The sequence below is a fragment of the Uranotaenia lowii genome, chromosome 2, assembly GCF_029784155.1.
Source record: "Uranotaenia lowii strain MFRU-FL chromosome 2, ASM2978415v1, whole genome shotgun sequence".
In the NCBI taxonomy this organism is placed as follows: domain Eukaryota; kingdom Metazoa; phylum Arthropoda; class Insecta; order Diptera; family Culicidae; genus Uranotaenia; species Uranotaenia lowii.
Genome location: NC_073692.1, coordinates 33,350,458 through 33,373,172, shown reverse-complemented (window position 1 = coordinate 33,373,172; position 22,715 = coordinate 33,350,458). Strand labels below are relative to the sequence as shown.

At 34.0% G+C, this 22,715-nt stretch overlaps 1 protein-coding gene across 10 annotated transcripts in view; it reads left to right on the top strand.

Moving 5' to 3' along the window:
* The window catches only part of LOC129750037 (voltage-dependent L-type calcium channel subunit beta-1), a 442,665-nt gene that overhangs the window by 279,064 nt on the left and 140,886 nt on the right, over positions 1 to 22,715 (top strand). Inside the window, exons 1-2 of one of the 10 annotated variants that reach the window (XM_055745232.1) lie at positions 18,427 to 18,857; positions 19,369 to 19,690. The exons of 6 other annotated variants lie outside the window; for them this stretch is intronic. In XM_055745232.1, coding sequence (XP_055601207.1) covers positions 19,607 to 19,690 — 84 coding nt within the window. In that variant the 5' untranslated portion in view covers positions 18,427 to 18,857; positions 19,369 to 19,606. Of the gene's footprint in view, positions 1 to 18,426; positions 19,691 to 22,715 lie in introns of those variants that run through there. 3 more of the 10 variants (XM_055745229.1, XM_055745230.1, XM_055745236.1) reach the window with 3 other exon arrangements.

Genomic DNA, 22,715 nt, shown 5'->3' with positions numbered 1-22,715 from the left:
AAGGTGCACAGTAAATTTCAACAATAATGTGCATCTTTTGTGTAAAACAGTTACATCAATATACATATATATCGTTTTGAAGTTATGAGGCGATTTTTGTAGCACCTCTGAATGCATCTCTGGTGCATTTATTTACTGAAAATTGAAGAAAATTGAAAATATTAACGCCAGCATAGGATGACTATAAAATAGAAGTCTATCAGAATCAATAGTATAGAACTTTAGCTCTATCAGCTTGAAAAGTTTCAATTTGAATTTCAAATCATATACTGGCTTTGAATAGAAATTCAATAGAGAAAGTCAGTATTGCCGATAGTTTTTTTTCCATTCTTGTTGTTTTTCTCTGATTATCGGAAAGAGGGTGTATACATTTATTTCGCATAATTTGTACTTAAGTGAGCATTCTAGATTGTCCATTTTTATTGTCTAGGAAACTTATAATTTTGAATGATTTTCAAAGTTTTATTTTCGCTTTCTGTTATTTTTTAAAAATTTCAATGATACCTGATTTTATTAGCATATTAGCATATTAGCATATTGATTAAGTTCATCACAAATAATGTAAGTTTTCAGAAATCTAGAAATTTTACATTACGTTTGTATTTACTAAATGAAAATGAGATTTTTTTTTATAAATTCTTCATCATCTTTCTCCAAAAATTAATAATTATATTATTGTTATTTATTCAAATTTCAACAAATATAAGAGAAATTTATTCCAGCCCACGCAGAATCCGTAACATTTTTTTTTATGTGGAGAAAATATTTCAAAATCAAACCTCATGCTTGATTGACCTCCTAAAATATATTTCAATTTCAATAATTAGATGACTACGATGTGTTATTTATTGTAAGGTAAGCATTGCAGACTCCTCGGATTTTTTCGGACATGCCAAGGTTTTCAAAGTAAAGTGGACAAGTAAAGCAATCAGTGATTGCCTGAATATTGTCAAAAAAGTCCATATTTTGCTGGATTTTTTCACATTAAAAGAAACATAGAACTCAAAGGCCAATATCCAAGTTTTATCATAGTTATCGTTCTCGAAAGCGTGAAAAACAGTACGAGAGCTACTAAATTGCTCGATAAAAAATTAAAACTCCAGGTGTTTTTTTCACTTTCTTCTTGAATTTTCTTCAAATAATCACTAGATTTGGCTCGGATTTTGTGTTGAAAAAATCGGAATTAATTGTCCAGTTTTCGTTTTAAAAAATAATGTCCTGATTTGATCAGCCCACTTAAATGCGGGAAAAATTCTGCAATGTTTACTATAGGGGCCCCCTCAACTTATATTACAGTGAAACTTTTCGAGATATTATTTCAGGGGCCCCATTCGTTGTTATAATTCCAATTTTCTAGTTTTGTTTTCTTTGATATCTGGAACTTTAAGTAGTATGATTTAAATAAATGTTAAACTTTTATTATTTATCTTACGACCCTCCTGGTCAAAGGCCTTATTAACCTCCCCCCCTTAATCCGGCGTTGCCTACAACAAAAAACTTGAGGTATATTTTTTAAAGAGTGTGTCACATCAAATTGCATCACGGAAAACACGCTGTAGAAATTCGCCCAGTAGACCGATCCTTTTGAAAATTTTAGACAGTAAAATAAAAACTACTAAACAACTTTTGGCATTTTCTTTTTATTCATACTTCGAGTCCAAGTCCGTATGCTCGCACCTTCCTCTTTACCCCGTCCATAAGGTTGCCGGTCGTCACGAAGGTGGCGCTCCGCTTTCCGCAAGAGCAGATCGCTTGCCACACCTTGTACTTTTTGGCAAACTTGGATAGTTTCTGGTTACGAATCTCCTCCGGAACGCTGAATTTGTCCTCTGCGGTGAAGAACAACGAGCCCGACAGCTGACGAAAGTCCGCTTTGACGAAGGTTTCGTCGTCCATTACCAGGCAATGCGGCTTCGTCAGCATTTCGGTGTACAGCTTCCGGGCTCGCGTCTTCCCCACCATGTTTTGCCTTTCGTCGCGGTTAGGAGCCTTCTGAACCTTGTATTTATGCAGGTCTTCCCGCTGCTTGGTCCGATGGTCGAATGAACTTGACAAATTCAGCTTTTTGGCGACATCCCAGACCGAACTTCTCGGATCACGTCTAAACTGGTTAACTACGCGCTTGTGATCTTTTTCACTGACGGAGCATCCATTTTTGCCGTTCTTCACCTTCCGGTCGATGGTTAGGTTCTCGAAGTATCTTTTTAGTACTCTGCTGACCGTGGATTGGACGATTCCCAGCATCTTACCGTTGTCCCGATGTGACAACTCCGGATTCTCGAAATGAGTGCACAGGATTAATTCACGACGCTCTTTTTCGTTCTAAGACATTTTTTCCAAATTTACGAAAAATTGACAGTGAAGTATGGCCAACGTGATCTATACACTCTTATCACTCTTATTCTCTTACCTAAAAATCCATGAGTTTTGAAAGACATTTCTACAAAGGGGTGCCGTCGGATGGAAATGTTCCGGTGGGTACGCTGTTTGTAGATGATCAGGCGGGTTGGCCAACTGGTTAGAAGAATTGACGGGTGTGCCATATAAAAAATGATAAGGCCGTTTCGCCATCTGTAAAAAAAAGGATGAGGCGGTTCTCCATATGAAAAAAGGATGAGGCGGGTTCGCCATGTAAAAAAAATGCGATAAGGCGGGTTCTTCATGTGAAAAAAGATGAGGCGGGTTCGCCAACTGTAGAAAAGGATGAGGCGGGTTCGCCATTTGAAACGAAAGATGAGGCGGGTGCGCCATCTGTAAAAAGGATGAGGCGGTTCTCCATGTGAAAAAAGATGAAGCGGGTTCGCCAACTTTAGAAAAGAATGAGGCGGGTTCGCCATTTGAAACGAAAAATGAGACGGGTTCGCCAACTGTTAAAAATGATTAGGCGGGTTCGCCATGTGAAAAAATGATGAGGCCGGTAAATGTATGAATCGAGTTTGCCATTTGTAAAATAAGGATTCGGCGGGTTCGCTATTTTATGGAAAGGCAAGTACCTACGCCATTTAAAAAAAAATAAAACGGGTGGTAGAAAAATCTTCGTTGAAGTAAAGGGGGAATGTGGTATGCATCGATCGAAGGAGTTGAGTGCTTATGCAGAGAAAGAATGTCAATTGAATTGTGGACCAAGGGTGCCAGGTGGATTTGACAAAAATCAGGACACCGCGAAGAAAAAATCAGGATTTTTCAGGACGCCACTAAATTGATAAAAATAACATACAGCTCTGCTTAGATTGCATAACTAAAGGTGAAATACTTGTGCTGAAGACGCCTTTAATTATGCAACTAAAGCGAAAAGAACCTTGGATGGCCAAGTTAATATCGAAAAACACTATTTAAATATCATATTTGACCAAAGATTATCATCTGTTAATCTGGTTAAACTATTTTATTAAGGATTTGTTTGACTTTCTCACCATTCAATAATAAATTTAGTTAAAGTTAAGATATTTTGAAAAAATCAGGACAAATCAGGACGTTTTAAAGGTCATTTTTAAAAAATCAGGACAATTCGAGCGTTTTTGAAAAATCAGGACGGCCTCTCGAAAATCAGGACAAATCCTGAAAAATCAGGACACCTGACACCCCTGTTGTGGACGTACAATCTAAATGATTGCATATAGATTGATCAACCTCTTGGAGATACTTTTGGATCCAGTATCCAGTTATTCAAGATACAATAGTAGTTTTTTTAGTTTTTTATAATCAAATTTTTAATATAGTCAGACTTTCTCTGAACATTACACTTCAATCAATATCAACATTTTTTTAAATTGTCTCAAAAATATTTAAAACCTACTTTGATATTATTTTCTAGACGCAAATGTTGAAAACAATCTGCATTAATCATGATGATGAATGCTAATCAGGCCCTAATTTTTGTTTCTGGAATATCAGTATGTGTTCCATCCATCGGAGAGCGACATCGACGAAGAGTTCCAACTTGTGTTCGATCTCCCCACCATATCCCGTAAGTATTCCGGGTTCTCGATGCAGACCGACTTAGTAGTAGGAAAATAAGTGGAGCACACGTGGATGTTGAAATGAAAAAAAGGAAAAACAAACGACGATCCGACGACCCAAGACAGTAAGTACTTTCGATAGGTATACTATTTTCGGAACCGCACGTGCTGTCATCGATCATAAAACTTGTCCGGGTGTAGTTGGGTACGGGATTTCGACCTCATCAGCAGGAAAAGCAGAAACAGTGATGGAGGAAGGAAAAACGCGAGATTCCGTATCAGCCGGCTTCCGTTGTTTTTCACGGAACATTTGAACGGCGAACGGTATTTTTTTTTCAAATTTGGTTTCCTTGTCAAGATATGAAGATTAAGATTCTCATTACAATTTCGTGAAGGGTTCGGTACTTGGTTGAAATATGTATTTCTGTAGTTGGAAATTTTCACGTTCTGATCTCTATTCTAATGAACTTTAATAAATTTTACAAAAAAAGTTCTTCAAAAGATTCTGAATATCCATCGATTTTAATCCAATGGCGCCAGTTTGGAACAAGTTTAAAAGAAAAAGAAGTCCCACTCCATGGCGCTTCTCTCAATAATTCGGTTTCAATTTCAATGACTGAAGCTGAAAATAGAAACAGTCTTTTACTCCTCGTTCACTTGGCCAGCCACTTGGGTTTTTATTCCAATCTTGTTGTATTTTCAAATACAACACTCATGCAGCCAGCAAGCCAACCAGTTTCAATAGAGTAAAAGTGTAGCAATTTTCCAACGACGACAAATGCTGGTTTCGGCTTTTCGCCGTTTTGTGTGTTCTTTTTCCCGGTTTTTCCTCTCTAAGCATCATCAAAGGAGTGTGTCGCAGCCGATCTTCCAACCAACAAGAGAGATCTCGTTCCGCTTTTTTGTTTTTCTTTTTGGGTTGGAGGTGGGTGGTACTTTCCATCTCGACTACACTGTTGTTCGGATGATGCTGGTCCATATGTGTAATGTTTATATGCTCCTCATCAGCTCCCCACTTTCTTCTCAACTTTTCATGCATTTTCCCTGCTACCGCTTTTCAATTAAAAAAAAAAAAGAACAAGGTGGATTGAGTGGATCCGAAGTGGGAGGAAAGTGTTTTCATTAGGGCGACGACGATGACGACGAAAATACAACTGTGGCCGATGCTGTTTTGTTAGCAGTTTGTCTTTTCGGCGTGTACTTATTCGGGGTGTTCTAATCTCTATTTTCTCTGCCGTTGTGGTTAAGAAGTTAAACAAAACATTTTAAAATGTTTTAAACAAGAAAAGATTTCTAGACAATTAAAAAAATCATTGAAAAAGCTTTGAAGAATCTACACAAATACAAAATTAGTCCTAGAAAAACGATAAAAATAACAAAAAAGACAAAAATGACAAAAATGACAAAAATAACAAAAATGACAAAAATGTCAAAAATGGCAAAAATGACAAAAATGACAAAAATGACAAAAATGATAAAAATGACAAAAATGACAAAAATGACAAAAATGACAAAAATGACAAAAATGACAAAAATGACAAAAATGACAAAAATGACAAAAATGACAAAAATGACAAAAATGACAAAAATGACAAAAATGACAAAAATGACAAAAATGACAAAAATGACAAAAATGACAAAAATGACAAAAATGACAAAAATGACAAAAATGACAAAAATGACAAAAATGACAAAAATGACAAAAATGACAAAATGACAATTTTGACAATTTTGACAATTTTGACAATTTTAACAATTTTGACAATTTTGACAATTTTAACAATTTTGACGATTTTTTCAAACTTGGCAATTTTTACAATTTTCACATTTTCACATTTTTGACAGTTTTGACAATTTTGACAATTTTGACAATTTTGACAATTTTGACAATTTTGACAATTTTGACAATTTTGACAATTTTGACAATTTTGACAATTTTGACAATTTTGACAATTTTGACAATTTTGACAATTTTGACAATTTTGACAATTTTGACAATTTTGACAATTTTGACAATTTTGACAATTTTGACAATTTTGACAATTTTGACAATTTTGACAATTTTGACAATTTTGACAATTTTGACAATTTTGACAATTTTGACAATTTTGACAATTTTGACAATTTTGACAATTTTGACAATTTTGACAATTTTGACAATTTTGACAATTTTGACAATTTTGACAATTTTGACAATTTTGACAATTTTGACAATTTTGACAATTTTGACAATTTTGACAATTTTGACAATTTTGACAATTTTGACAATTTTGACAATTTTGACAATTTTGATAATTTTGACAATTTTGACAATTTTGACAATTTTGACAATTTTGACAATTTTGACAATTTTGACAATTTTGACAATTTTGACAATTTTGACAATTTTGACAATTTTGACAATTTTGACAATTTTGACAATTTTGACAATTTTGACAATTTTGACAATTTTGACAATTTTGACAATTTTGACAATTTTGACAATTTTGACAATTTTGACAATTTTGACAATTTTGACAATTTTGACAATTTTGACAATTTTGACAATTTTGACAATTTTGACAATTTTGACAATTTTGACAATTTTGACAATTTTGACAATTTTGACAATTTTGACAATTTTGACAATTTTGACAATTTTGACAATTTTGACAATTTTGACAATTTTGACAATTTTGACAATTTTGACAATTTTGACAATGTTGACAATTTTGACATTTTGACAATTTTGGCAATTTTGACAATTTTGACAATTTTGACAATTTTGACAATTTTGACAATTTTGACAATTTTGACAATTTTGACAATTTTGACAATTTTGACAATTTTGACAATTTTGACAATTTTGACAATTTTGACAATTTTGACAATTTTGACAATTTTGACAATTTTGACAATTTTGACAATTTTGACAATTTTGACAATTTTGACAATTTTGACAATTTTGACAATTTTGACAATGTTGACAATTTTGACAATTTTGACAATCTGGACAATTTTGACATTTTGACAATTTTGATAATTTTGACAATCTGGACAATTTAGACAATTTGGACAATTTGGACAATTTTGACAATTTTGACAATTTTGACAATTTTGACAATTTTGACAATTTTGACAATTTGGACAATTTTGACAATTTTGACAATTTTGACAATTTTGACAATTTTGACAATTTTGACAATTTTGACAATTTTGACAATTTTGACAATTTTGACAATTTTGACAATTTTGACAATTTTGACAATTTTGACAATTTTGACAATTTTGACAATTTTGACAATTTTGACAATTTTGACAATTTTGACAATTTTGACAATTTTGACAATTTTGACAATTTTGACAATTTTGACAATTTTGACAATTTTGACAATTTTGACAATTTTGACAATTTTGACAATTTTGACAATTTTGACAATTTTGACAATTTTGACAATTTTGACAATTTTGACAATTTTGACAATTTTGACAATTTTGACAATTTTGACAATTTTGACAATTTTGACAATTTTGACAATTTTGACAATTTTGACAATTTTGACAATTTTGACAATTTTGACAATTTTGACAATTTTGACAATTTTGACAATTTTGACAATTTTGACAATTTTGACAATTTTGACAATTTTGACAATTTTGACAATTTTGACAATTTTGACAATTTTGACAATTTTGACAATTTTGACAATTTTGACAATTTTGACAATTTTGACAATTTTGACAATTTTGACAATTTTGACAATTTTGACAATTTTGACAATTTTGACAATTTTGACAATTTTGACAATTTTGACAATTTTGACAATTTTGACAATGACACAAAAATTACACAAAAATGATTCAGAAATGACACAAAAATGTCACAATAATGACTCAAAACTGACACAAAAATAACAGAAAAACGACACAAAAATGACTTAAAAATGGCACAAAAATGATACAAAAAATGACTCAAAATTGACACAAAAATGATACAAAAATTATACAAAAATTACACAGAAAGGATACAGAAATTACACGAAAATGACAAAAAAATACAAAATGACACAAAAATGACACATTAATTACACAAGAATGAGACATAAATGAGACTAAAATTAAACAAAAGTGGAACATAAATAACATAAAAATGTAAAAAAAAAAAGATACAAAAATGACACAAAAATGATACAGATATGACACAAAAATGGCACAAAAATGACAATATTACATTTAAATTTTGATCTGTACATTTGATAGTTATGCACTGGTCAAAATTTGTCGATTTACGAGGGAATCGGTCGATCTGAAAAACGTCTAATTTATTTTAATTTTATCATGAAAATATTTCCTACATCAAATAAAGCTCGAATGAAAAAGAGGAATACAATCCTTTGAAAAAAAAATAAGTTTCACTCACAAGAAACATAAAAATAAAATTCAATCATCAACTAACATGTTTTATTTTTTCTTTTCTCTTCCAGGTAAGTGCTTGAGGTCGGAGATTAATCAACAGCTGAGAGTTATCCTGTTCGAGGGAATATTTGTATAAAAAAAATACTTCAAACTAGGTTCGTATTAACCCCAACAATACTATCAACCGAACCCCGGCACAACCCGTAGGAAAAACATAAAGCATTCATCAGCACTACTAACTAACTCCCCCGAATTGCGCCCTCGACTCGACGAATAAGCAAAACAAAAAATAAGTAGAAGAACCCCCTCAGAAGTCGGAAAACTGTCTCCCAAGCTGTCGGAGTACGGTATCGGAGGTCGAGGTGGGGCTAAAGTGCTGCAGAGGGGGCCGCCCTCGTTCGAGCAAAAACTTCTATTCAGCTTGAACAAGTACGATAAACTGTTTATTTATAGCCGCCTAGACGACGGGAAGGTAAATTCCAAGTGGAGAATTTTTGAGCCACCAACCTCCTCCCCAATCGTCGGTTCCCTTCTTCTGTTTCTGCTTCTCGTCGAACGTCGGGGAAGCCGTGACAAGATTCTTCCACTTGCGCCCCACTTCCAGGAAAAGATTCTGGTAAAGGAGGAGAAACTGGAAGGATGTCAATGGAGAAGGGGACCGGCAAAAGGGAAAAACTCCCCACAAAATGGAATATCTCTCTCTTTTTTATTCTACTCCTAGTATGTTGTATACGTCTCCATCATACAGGAGCAGAACTGTTTTTAGATTTTGTTTTTTTTCTTCTTCTCTGTTCCGGTTTCAATTTGTAACTTTTCTCCTAGAATAGGTACTCACTGGGAAAACCATTTTAGAGAGATTCCGTATTTTCGGGACAAATCTTTGTTTAAAGCTAGATTTCCGGTTATTTATTTTGATTAGTTCGTTTATGGTTCTTATTTGATTTTTGGATAAAACTTATTTCATTGCATCTGAACTTTTTGCTTTTTTTAATAGCTTTTGTTATTTAGTTAGTTCTTGTTTCTATAAGGTTTCAAAACAATGTTTCCAGGATAGAATAGAACAATTATGTATATCTATTTAATAGATTGTAGAATAGCATTTGGGAACTGATCTGGTGATCTCAAAAACACCAATAGCCTTTCCAAAACATGAATGTAATACTCTTTGATACATATTTATTAAACCAACATCAATAAATTCTTGTCCGAAAAATTCATACAGAGTTGATCAAAACGTTTCTGTTTGACGGTTTCAAAATTTATATTTTACAGCTGAAATCAATATTGTGGCAAAGTCAGTTTTTTTCAATGATAAATATTAAATAATTAATCTACTGATAAATTTTAAACATATATTCTAACTTTAAAAATAACCTGAAATTTTTAATTCATTTGAAATTTGAAATTTGAAATCGCTCATTCGTTGATCAAAATTCAAGCGTCACCCTATACTGATGGTGTCCAAGCTAACTAGATCCCACAAATAACAACCTGACAGCAGTGCTGCCACCTGGCCGAAAAGAAAGTAACCAGTCCTATTCACCTTAGGCATAGGGTGGCGGTGGCCCACAAAGTAGGTTGGTGCTTTGCTAGCCGGCATTTCGTAAGCAAAGACAACAACCTAATATTGAACTTTGGTGAATTTGTTTTGCGAATCGGAACAGGGTTGAAGTTGGTGTGAACATCTTTTTAGACTTAAAAAAAATTGTTTTTCAGATTATGACTTGGAAAAATAATCTTCACTTTATGAAGGGTTAGTTATAATCATGGATAAAACATAAATAAATCATCAGTTTAAAAATTATTAAACTGACACATTCAAATATAAATCAAATTTGATCTACTTTATCAAAATGATTTGGTGTAGAACTTTTTTATCAATTCTTTTTTTTTATCATCAATTTTCAGATCAAGTTGCATCTTATTCAAAAATTCTTGATTGTTTTTCACTTTCAATTAAAGCATTTTCAGATTTTTTTTTTTAAATATTTAACACTCCAAGCTAGCTATAAAATCATTGTCATTGAGTATGAAATCCGTTCCAATCGGTTTTCAAAAATTTCATAACTGAAATTTTAAACCAGTCGATGAATGTTTAAGTTGGGTTAAGTCCACTTTCTCAGATGTCAAACAATCGGATTACAGTTCATTTTGTTTTATAAGTTTGGAGCATTGTGGGAATTCAGCTTACAAAACATTCATTATTAGATTTGCGAAAGGTTGAAGGTTTTTATCAATTCCGCTAAAACTATTTTTAAAATATTTTAATAACATTTGGATAACACAAAAAGTGGATGCATGGATGCTTTGAAAATCTTTTGATGAAATCTTTCTATATCCGAGAGACTTAGCAAATGTCAACCCCTCAAAATAACCGGAAAATATCTTATATCCCTTACTAAAATACAGTTTTTATTATTAAAGATAAATATTGTCACTCAAATCCTGTTGAAGAACTTGAAAACAACAAGTTTTTCATTCATTTTCGTCATAATTTGACACTAAATAAGATTGAAAAAAATAAAACTAGCGAAGCGAGAATCCGGTCCTTGATCAAAATTGATTTGTTAAAGTGAACATAAAAAAAAAAATTGAAGTTATTATCCACATCATGAAATTTAATACTCAAATTCGGCTTCGGAAATTTCTCTAGAAACAAAAGAAAATTTGCTTGGGATTCTAATTCGGATGTATGGGAAAATATTCATGTTTGAATTTCGAAAACCGACCGTTAATATTTTGTAGATTTGCCCAAAAAACTGACCTGTGCAAACATTTCAGCACCCTCGGACTTGTTTTAATTGACTTGAGTTGATTTTTGTCCATCAAAAATCATCGAAAGGGGGATAAGAGAAAATCGGAAAAATCTTTGATTTATATTTTAATGACAAATGACATCAAATACATAAAACGTCAAAAACTCGGGCTATTTAAAAATAATGGTTCGTCATAAATTGGCTTTAAAATTTCAAAATCACCAAAGGGAAGACCAATGAAAATCGGAAATAGGAATCGAAATTTTGATGCCACATGCCTTAAAAAAGCATAAAACGTTGGGATCTTTTGTTATATCGCAAAATAAAATTTGGCCAAAAATTCTGGGACTAAAAGTTGATTTTTGGCTAAATTTTTTTTCGAGATAACACCAGATCTTGACGTTTGCATTGTTGAGTCATTTGGAATCAAAATTTAAATTTCGATAGGCCGAGTTTCCTTTGGTCCCCCCCTTTCAAGATTTTTAAAATTAAATAGTCAATTTTTTACAAATAAAACTTTTTGAAGTTTAATGCATTTTTAAGTCATTTTGCATTAAAATTGAAACTGCTATTTTTCTGATTTCCTCTGGTCGCCCCTTTGGAGATTTTTGAGTGTCAAAACCCGAAACTTTAAGCGCTTTGAGGTACCCCTTAAACAAGTCCTATTATGTTGGAATTTGGCAAGGTTAGTTGATTGGGCAATCTAGAAAATGTATGTATTTTGACGATTTTTGAAGTTCGACATGACCCATGACATAAGAATTAAGAATAAAAATTTCAAATCAGAATCTTAAAAATGGTTTGTTATTTAAAATATTTTCTTTCAATATTTCGGAATGATGAGCTTCGAACATGGAAAATAAATCTAGTTTTAGTTTTAAACGCAAAACCAAGATTCATATAAAAATAGTGTCCCAATGATGAACTGGAAAATCAAGAATAATAAACTGGATACAGATTCCAGAATCCGATCACAGGCAACAAATTTTTATTTTAATTTTTTTTAAATTGGAACCAGAACATCGGAATCGAATCAACCTAAGCTCACCAGATATTTTTACGCTCTTATCCGGGCAGGGCTAATCCGAGGTATTTTATCTAAAGACCTTGCAAAATCAGGGCATTCGATTTTAAAGTTTACACCCCAAAATCTGGGAAATATTCAGGAAAATTTGGAAATTCTTCAATTAAAATCAAAAAGAAAAAACTCAAAAAGTTTTTTTTTTCATCGAAACACATCGATTAGTTTATTCGGATAAAATTTGCTCAAAAAATTGTTTTGGACGCAATTTACATAATTGTTTTCAAGCAATTTTTATTTTTATTTGGTATTGCAAATAAAGTAAAAACAGTCGGAAAATTCGGGCAATCTTATTGGGTCCAATCTTATTGAAAATTTGATATTGGAGACTACGGGCTGTACCCAAAATTCATGCACGAACTTTTTTTTTGAATTACTTTCAAAAGCGCTTTACGAATACAGTTTTTAAATGCCTATGATTTTTCATTACTAAAATTGCTATAGTTGCTTCAAAAACTTGATTCTTTAAAAACCATATTCAAAGCCACAAAACAAAACTGTGTTGCGAATACGCGCCGTTGTGTATTCAATACGCGTCTAGCAGCCGAACACACCCGAGAGCAGCCGAAGACCGAAAACACACCAATACTTACAGACACTTTGAATGAAAATATAATCAAAATGGACTATTCAAAATTTAAAAAAAGATTAAAAGAAGATTTTTTGGGCTGAATTCACGCTCTAAATATGGTTTTAGACTTTTTGTTCATTTTCAATAAAAATTGGCCTTTTTGAAAAATTAATGCTATTTTCAGCCTACTACGATTGGCGCGTTATAACGAGCGCATGGGCCGTAATAGAACATACCGATAAAAAGCATATCTTAGCGAGTTCAATATGATTTTTTAGCATAAAATCATAGTTAAGATTCTCCTCTATCGATGTGTCAGAAAATATTGTCTTATTCGTTTTTCTCTGCTTGGTGACACCTTATTGAAAGTGTTTTAAAATTTAGATCGAAATGAAGAAAAATCTAAATTGTGAAATTATCACGACACAGGGAGATTTTAAGGAAAAATTCATACTTGCCATGACAAATCACAGCATTTCAAACAAAGTGGTAAAATGCAAGCTTAAAATGTTACAGATTCTCCAAAACAAAGGTGGCGCGTATTAGCCGCATGGGGCGTTATATGAACTTTTCCCGTATACATGAGAAACCCAGAAAGAGAATTCCCATGTATAGCGAGCCCAATGGTTTGAGAGCGTGTTTAATAAGGATTCTTAATTCAAACTCCGTTTTCCATTCTTAATTCAAGTTTTTTTTAAACTGCACTACAATGATTTTATATTCACAAATTTCCTATCCAGTTCATAAATTGCGCAAACTTTTAAAAATAATCAGGTTCAGACACAAAATTAAAATTTTGATTCTCAGTTGAGTTATACAAATTTTTCCTGTAGCGCGATACTGATATTCATTATTGGATAGAAAATAAACCGATTTAAACTTAAAGTTGTGGCCATGAAAAGCCATTGGTGGACTGTGGGTGCGGCGCTTGGCAAAACGACCACTGCTTGCCCTTTCCCCTTCTAGGATTGGGCTTTGACAACCCCTAGTGGTTGCCAAACAGTGGAGGCAGGTCCGAAGACTGTCTGCCTGGAGGCCAAGGCCGGGTCTATGTGAGCGCTTGGGAAACTACCACTGATGATCCGCTCCCCTCGTGGGATTGGACCTCAAGAGACAACCACGCATGGTTGTCCCATCAGTGGAGGCAGGTCCTCTTGACGCTGCCTGGCGGCCAAGGCTCGGGGGGATCTCGATCGCCTAGTTGACCGAGATCCAAAACTCTTTCAGATGGAAGGCTCTAAAAAGAGCCGATTGTGGCAGCTGGACCCGGGAGCAAGGCTTGGAGCGAAGCACCAGAAGAAAGCACAAGACACTCTTTCTTGATTACATTTCTATACTATTTTATTTCTCTAGTTTAACTTATTTACTATTATTTACAAATTATACACACTTTTCACTACCGTCCCATCTTGACGGTCTGACGGTTTGATAGCGACTAACTCATAGGCGCATAAAGAATGCGCCCTTAAATAGGCTGACGAGCAAGCACACAACCACGTGCTTGCGCCAGATGGAATCGTGTAGAACATTCTCGACGCTTTCAACGAGAGCAACCGTTTCGCTCTCTCGGTGCGTTACTCTCGCGTCTATTCTCATTTCTCAGTCCGCTTGTCGGACTGGACACTTAAAATTGATTATAAATGGCTCAGCATTAATTGCGTAAATCAGATTTCATAAAGAGTGAACACGAAATTGTAAAAAAAAATTTAAAAATCAACCAAATTTTGCTGACTTTCTCATTAATGTGTATTGTTTACATGCTGTCAAACTCGAAGTAAATGGCGAGATATACCTAAAAATCTGAGTGCCAGCACGACGAAATTCCGTTATTTTCGCCAGATTTGGCATCATGCCACTATTTTAAAAGTACCCTGGAGTGGTATGAGGCTAATTCTGTAAATTTTTTTCCAAAGGACATCAACCCGCCAAACTGTCCGGAGCTGCGCCCGGTGGAACAGTACTGAGCAATAATGAAGCGGGAACTTCGGAAGAGCAAGAAAACAGTCAAAGACGGGAAAGACATGATAAGAAAATGAAAAAAAAACTGGGAAACTGGTACCGGATGACACTGTAAAGACTTTGATGGAGGGAATCAAGCGAAAATGCGTTCCATTTTACACTCTAGGCTTCATCGATTACCCGATGTTGCAATAATTTCGTGTTTGCTCTTTAAAGTCGGGTATCTTTGTCGAAGACACCGATGAGCTACAACCAACCCTCTGGCCTGCCGTCAATTTTGACCGCGAAAGTTTGACTCCTGGTCCAATGTGCGTCGCAGTCTAGAAAACCAGTTCCGGAAGCAGGAGGGCTGTTGCCGAAACTGTCGGCTCCAGCGGGCGTTGCTGGACTCAGTATTTGCAAACGTCTTCCTTCATTGGCGTTTGATCGGCTTGCCCACGAGAGTGCCTCGTATCCGGAAGTCCTCCGAATGCGCGAGACCAAAAAGAATCTGCGGGACGAGCCGTGTGGAAGCTCGAAAAACGGGAGCTATTCGGCTTTTTCGTTTAATTTTCCAAATCTTCCTCCTTTCCCTCCCTTTTTTCCACTAGGAAATGGAAGCGGTACTGAATTAGGTTGATGGTTTTCCACTAGTGCAAGTGGGTTGCAGCAGAAATTTCACCCAACTTTTGACAGATCTTACGGGATTTCTTAAGGAGAGAAAGAATAACTTTTCGCTTCCATAGCCTATTGACAGCAGCAAGCACAAATGTGGCCTACTGTGATGCTATCTTGTTGTGAAACTGTACAAACACATGAATTTTCTAGAATATATATATTGTAGTTTTTTAATAAATAACTAGATTTGCTTGCACATTTTACAACTGTGAAATATTTGTATAAAATCTTTTTTTCACCTTGATTTGTATGTTCTTGAATTATTTGTTTACAAATATCTGGTGACAAAGTTTCTTTCATGAAATTTCGGCCGCGATATCAAACTGCATCCATATTTAAACAATATTTAATAAAGGCAAAAAATCATAAGATTTCTATTTTATTTAATCTTATAATAAATGTTTAAAACCTGGTGTATCAAATATGCTTTTTTTATTCCACCTTTTTATTTATAACTTCCACTTCCGCCACCGTTCAAAAAAAAAATCTCAAAGTTGTTAATTATATCTTTCATAACAACTTCGTAGAACATTGTTAACCTCTAAGGTGTTGGCCTTCCTTGTAGAAATAATAATTTAAAAATCATAGAAAATTTTTTTTGACTAATTTTTGTTTTTAGCTATCCAATACCTCCAAGTTCCACTGTACTTGATTGAAATTGAAAATGAGATATTCTAGTGGAAAACTTATTCGTTTGGAGATTTAAACTGTCGTAATCGCAAAAATTAGGTAAAAATTATAGGGGAGATCGTGGGCCATGGGGAAACGTGGGTCACTTTTAATATTTCAGATGTGTGTTGAGATAAAAATCTCAAACCAACTGTCATCGTCGTCGCTTTGCGTGAGCATATATTCCTATATGTTGTTGATTGAAATACGCATCATATGCTTCTTTTATTTATCAAGCTAAAAAAAGTTAGAAATACTTACTCACATAATTAAAAACACACCCGCTAATTTCATCGATGGGGAACCTAAAGTCCATAACAAAAATATGCTCATACGCTTATGATCTTAGTTTTGTCATGATCTTTCATGTGGAAATGGAATTTTTGATGAAACATCAATAAGTCACACAAACGCAACCAATTTGCAAATCATAGCTTGTGGGGAATCGTGGGACACACATCTTGAATCACCTATATTTTTTTGTTTTTATACACATTCAGAACTTAAAATACGTTTTTCCTATCTGTAAAATTTTCTTATGCCAAATGAAGAGTTATGAAAAATATTTTGTTCATCTATTAAGGAATTTTGCCAAAACGTTCGCGAGCCTGGTTTAAGAATCTATTCGATCATACACTACTCTCTTTTTTATTTCATCATCTGAAATTGCTTGAAAATAACGAAATGAATTATGAAATCACAGTTTTGGATCAACTCATAAGCTTTGAGTGTTATTTGGTTAATTTGGATTTAGTGGCCCACAATTCCCCACCATTTTTCAAAATCAGAAAAATATTTCATTTTTTATTACAGTCAGAATTTGGGGAATATAACTTTTTAAAAATTAAAAAAAAAACATATCTTGTGATACCTTGAAAATGTAGCAAACCATACCATTTTCTATTTTCATTTTATCTTTTATAATAAAGAAGTTATGGAACAACGAAAAAAAGTGGCCCATGATTCCCCACTCTCCCATATATTTTTGTTGTTATTACGCATAAAGCGCCAATTGCAGTAATTTTTGGTTTTGTTCGAATTATATTTTAAGATTTTTTCTGTCAAAAATGTTTTCAAAGAAAAAGCATAAGGGTGTTGCATAAATTTAGGGGTAAAAGTATACTTAATAAAATTCAACTAGCTGAAATCATAAAAATAAATGTTTAATTGGATGAAATTGCGTACATCGCGTAATGCAATGCAATCATATTCCAGCATATGGAAACGAGATGTAAAAGGTGAAGCTTTGATTTTTGTTTTGATGCATTTCAGCCCAGACTGGTAACAGAATTATAAAAATATTTATTTTAAAAAATTTGGTTATTGTCCGAAAAATATGATGACACCAACAGTATTGATATAGGATAATGAAATCAACAAAAAGTTTGTAGGTTATACCATTAAGTCAATCCGTCATACTGGTTTAAGTTTTTTACGGCATCAAAAAATGTAAAAATTTGTACAATGTTTCACGAGAATCAAAACTTGAATAAATGTTTCGATATACAAATGTTGCATTGAACCCTGATGTTGCATGATGACTCATTTGACGGTACTTAAAAAACTGTGAACCGGAATTAAAACCTAGAGATGATTTTTTTTTGCTTAACCAGTTAAAAAGTACGATACCAATTTCAGCTTTTTAAGTCAACTTTTTACAGCATCTCACCAGGTAGCTCATAGGTTCATAAGCACTCATAAGGGCAGAACGCATTTGACCTCCGCAACTTAAATGTGCAAATAATATAATGAAAACAATTTCCCATCATCCCATCAGCCATCGCTTTCACCAGGATCATTCATCATCGCCACCCGTCTCGAGCATCCCGTAGTCATCATCCTTTTTCTCAGAGAAAATACACCTTCTTTGTGTACCTCCCCCAGTACGCAGGGTGAATCTGATGGGGCGAGGGCAACAATCAGCTCCCATACTTAAGTCAAACTGATTTGCCACCAAAAATCCGCAACCGTACTGGTTCTTATATCGGAATTCTTCAGACTATCAGTTGATGTTTTTAAATTTTTTTAAAGAAGATGTGACTCGATTTAGGAAAAAAAATACGGGGACTTATTGAGAAATAGTTGATTAATCCATCATTCAAGCACGAACGGCTCAACCGATCATCACCGCGCGTCGACAATCGAAACAAGAATATTAAATCGCCATGCAAACAACAAATAAAACGATCAACCACCCCCCGCGAGAAGTTTTGGGGACTGGAAGACTTGGCGCGGGGCAACAGCCGTAAAAACGACAGAAAGATAGAAAGAAAGAGTATAGTGATCATCATCAACAGCAGCAGTTGGTAGTAGCTAGTAGCTTGTAGCAGGGAAAAAGTCCGAAAAATAAATAGATGATGAGACTTGGCTCGGATCGAGCGGCCTGAACTGAACGCGATCGCCTAACGCGCTCTGCCTCGACAGCGCGACCATTTCGACGTTATATTTATTTTTAGTTCACAAGTCTGGGTCCGGTCCCCGTGTCGTGTCGCGAAAATCTAACGGGTGTTGCTAATTTGTATGTTGGTTTTTGGAGTCCAAATATCAGCTTCCAAACGGAAGTTTTCCGTTGCCCCTCCGGGTTTTTCGTTCCGCCCACTTAGCCCCATCTAGGAAAAACCGAATCGAAGAAGGGCTGAAGGCGCAGTTTTGGAGCAGAGTGTCCGTGTGCATGTGATGTGCCCCTGAAGCTAAAGTGTCAAATTCCAGCGGTGGCAAATGTCGTGTGAAAAGCCGTGATCGACGTCAAGGTTGACACTTGGAATATGTGATCGTTTGCGCTTTGCCTTTTTCCGCGAAACCATTCCCGGGTAAGGGGGGATGATTGTGGCGTTTACCTAGAAGTGGTTCGGGGGGATGATGGGGGTATCAAGGTTGGAATGTGATGGTTCTCTGTATGAGAAATGAGATCTTCGGCCGGTGTTCTTGGGTACGTAGAATTTTTTTTACTTCTGTTTGTTACTCTGCCATGAGAAAAATCATTTAGAGCGGAAGTGCAGCTGCCAAATGAGGATCAGCAGCTCGTTGGCGAAAAATTCATTGAAGGAAATTTATTGAATGGAAACAGTCAGTTTTCTGACGTGTTGCTCGTCGATCATCGTTGATTGTTTTGAAAGGTTGAAAATAATCGAAACTCCAGCAGTTTGAACCAATCGAAGGTTGTCAACACGTGATTGTCGAAACCTTTGAGGGTATTAATTCAGTGTTTGTTCGTATTTCAATTTTAAAATCAGTTCCAAGTGATATCTAAGTGAAAACAAAAGTGTGCTCAAAACGATTGTTTTTTTTCAAGAAAATTCATAAGTCTCATATCTATTACAGTGAAAAAAAATGTAATGAAAATCTGTCTTCTACAAATTTAATCACCACAATCTTAAATAGAAAATAACAAAGGAAACAAACCAGAAGTGAAACGCAAAATTTTCATTTTCGAGCAAACGTAAACGTCGAAACAGCAACAGCAGTCAGCAGCACAGCAAGTAAAACACAGAGGAGAGAAAATATAAAATAAATCAAAACTAAATAGAAAAAAAATAACGAATCAGCAGCAGCAGGAAAAATGCTGAAACACAAAAACCACCACCGGCATCATCGCCACAACACAACCTACAAGCCACCGTTCATGAGTCGGAAAAATCGGAGGGTGAGTACATTTAGTGATCGCCGTCGTCATTGACTAACCTGGCGACGATGTGTGACTACTAACATACAAACATAGTTACATACATGTAAACATATGTGCGAAGGAAGAACGAGATAAAAGACACAGCATCGACGAACGACGAATGTCAGTCATCGTCGTCACTGAAATGGGAAGTCATCATCATCACTTCCCATCATCGGGAAAACCGTCATTGTTGTCACCAATATAACAAGGTGATGTTTCCCGAAATCTGAAGAAAGTCCTTTTGATAATGTTTCTGAACCTTGATGAACATCTATCTAAGTAACAATATATAAACAAACTTGAAACACAAAGTTTAGAAAAATGAAGGAGTGAATTGTTAATCAATATTTGAGTTTTAAACCACTGAAAACCAAAAAGCTAGGAATTAGGAAAGCCATCATTACTGTTACAATCATTGATAGATCTAGTGTTCTGCAAATTTGCGAAACCTCTGGATTACCTACAGATGTTTGAGTTTTTTTTATTCAAAATTTAAACTTAAAAAAAATAAACAAATCAAATTTTTTAAAACCTCATTTAAATCTCATACTTCTTTGTGTTAACATAACGAAATGAATTTGAAAAATTAAAGAATTTTAACTAAAATCAAGCTCAATTGGTCAAATCCGAGACTCTGAAAGAAATTAAAACAAAAGTACAAAAATGAAGCATAATTTTAAAAAATCAAACCATAATTCAAAAAAGTGTGGGAAAATTCACCAAACTAATAGGAAGACTCTCTTCTCGACTTATCCAACTAGGAAAAATCTTGCAGGAATTCAAAGAAGAATTTTTCCAAAGTTTTTTGGACAAACAACAAAAAAAATAGGAGAGATATTCAATACAATAAATAGATAAACCCTTTAAATTAAAAAAAAAACTTCACTCCTTTTTTAAAGCAGGAGGAGCATTCAGATACCAGCAAATTTTTACATAATCGAAAAGCATGCCAGACTTTATGAAAACACTAAGACATTGGTTTGATTAATAACAAAGCTTTAATCAATACAATATATCATCTAGTTTTGTAAATTTGTGAGTTCAATAAGTCATCTCATTATGTAAAAACGCCTACGTTCATCAATTTTGAACGAAAATCATTCAAAAATTGTTGAATTTTTGTCAATTTTTTTGTTTTTTTTTTGTATGGGAGCCCCCGTTTTTGCGTTTGAAGGGCTTTTAAAGTATGATAAAACCATTCCCGGTTTTGAAAACGGTTTCAAACCAAATTTCACGTTGATCGATTCAAAAATTTCCGAAAATTTTTCGGGGGGGAGTATGGGAGCCCCTTTTTTGGACTCTGAAGGATTTGAAAGTATTAAAGAAACCATTCTCGGTCTTGAAAACGGCTACAAATTTCCCGTTGATCAATTCAAAAGTTTCCAAAAACTGTTCGAGTTGTATCAAACTTTTGTAAATTTTGTGTGGGAGACCCCCCCCCCCCTCGCCACCAACAAACTTCGTTTGCACCGATCCGATTCGTTCATCCGATTTGTATGTATTTTTTTTTTGGTTGTGTTCGTTTTCGCGGAGAGCAGAACACTGGGCCGGATATTTGATATTTGATGAAATATTTAGAAAAGTCTCGTCTGGCCCAGTTTCCCGAGTTCCATGGAAAAAGTCTGGATTTTGCCAGAAATCAAAATCTTTATTTGAAAAATCCAACAAAAATCATTAATAGAAATATCTCAATTTTTGATTTTTGCGTTTAAAATTGAATTTCAAATGGAAATGAAAAGCAAGTTTTAACAAAATAATCATGCTTTCTGAAGCTTGAAATACAATCCAAAATTTGCTCATGTGTTTCGATGGACAAAAAAAATTCCAATGTTTTCTTTTTGATTTTTGTTGGTTAGTGCCTGGATTTTGACCAAATTTTCTGGTTTATTGACCGGATTTATGATAGTTTTTTTTAACAAATGTCCGGATATTTTCAGGTTTTTAGAGAAAAAAAACAGCCTGGACTTGCCCGGTCCGGATACGTGCGGGCCAAAATCTGGTAAACTGATTTTGACCCAAAACGGATTATTGGTGATATTGTGATTTTACTAGGTACTATATTAAACAGTGTTAACGGTGATAATGATAACAAATAACCTTGAAATATTCCATTTCCAAACTTTCGTTTCATATTTATGGTAGCAACACGAGAATGCCTTATTGTTACATATGTAATAAGTATAAGGTAACCTTAAATTGATTTTTTTTTCAAGTAAAGAATGCATTCAGTTAGTTTGAGAATAACATGGAACTAACTTTCAATATCAATTGGAAAATAAGGAATAGTTATAAAATTTCATGTTAAGATGCTTAAAAACTAATCCAAATCAAGGAAACAAATAATAGAGTTTCCAAATTTCAGTACTGATTTTGAGTTCCGGATCACAATGGAAATCAAACTATTGAATCAACGTTATAAAAATTTTATGACATATTTCTGAAGCCAGTATATGAACATTGATTAAAAATATCAATAAAATTCAGAATAAAATATTTTTAACAGAAACGTAGGACGTAAATTTCTGTTCCAAAATTTGCTTCTCTGATTCGAGACACACTTGATGAATGATAATTTATTTCCATACAAAGGACCTTTTGAATGTTAAAAAGAATCGAAATTGGTTTCTCAGTATTGAAATTTTTCTTTGAAATAACTTCAGAGGAAATTTGTTCTGAAAATTTATTGATTTATCGAAGTTTAACTTGATTGTCGGATATTCCAATTTAGATTTGTTAAATACTGCAGATTCCACTAAACTGGAAAATATGATGAATTCGTGCTATCTCGCACAGCATGTGAAGGACTATACTGGCATAACACTTTCTAGCCAAACACTGGTTGACTTGGCGTTCTCAAACTGTGATACTCATGTTTGTGCCGTTAAAAAATTTAAACGTTTCTAACCAGTGACCATGAAACTTTATGATTGTACATTGATAACATAATTATTGATTGTGATGAATTTTATTTTAGGATAAAGAGTTGGAAAAATTATTCGCC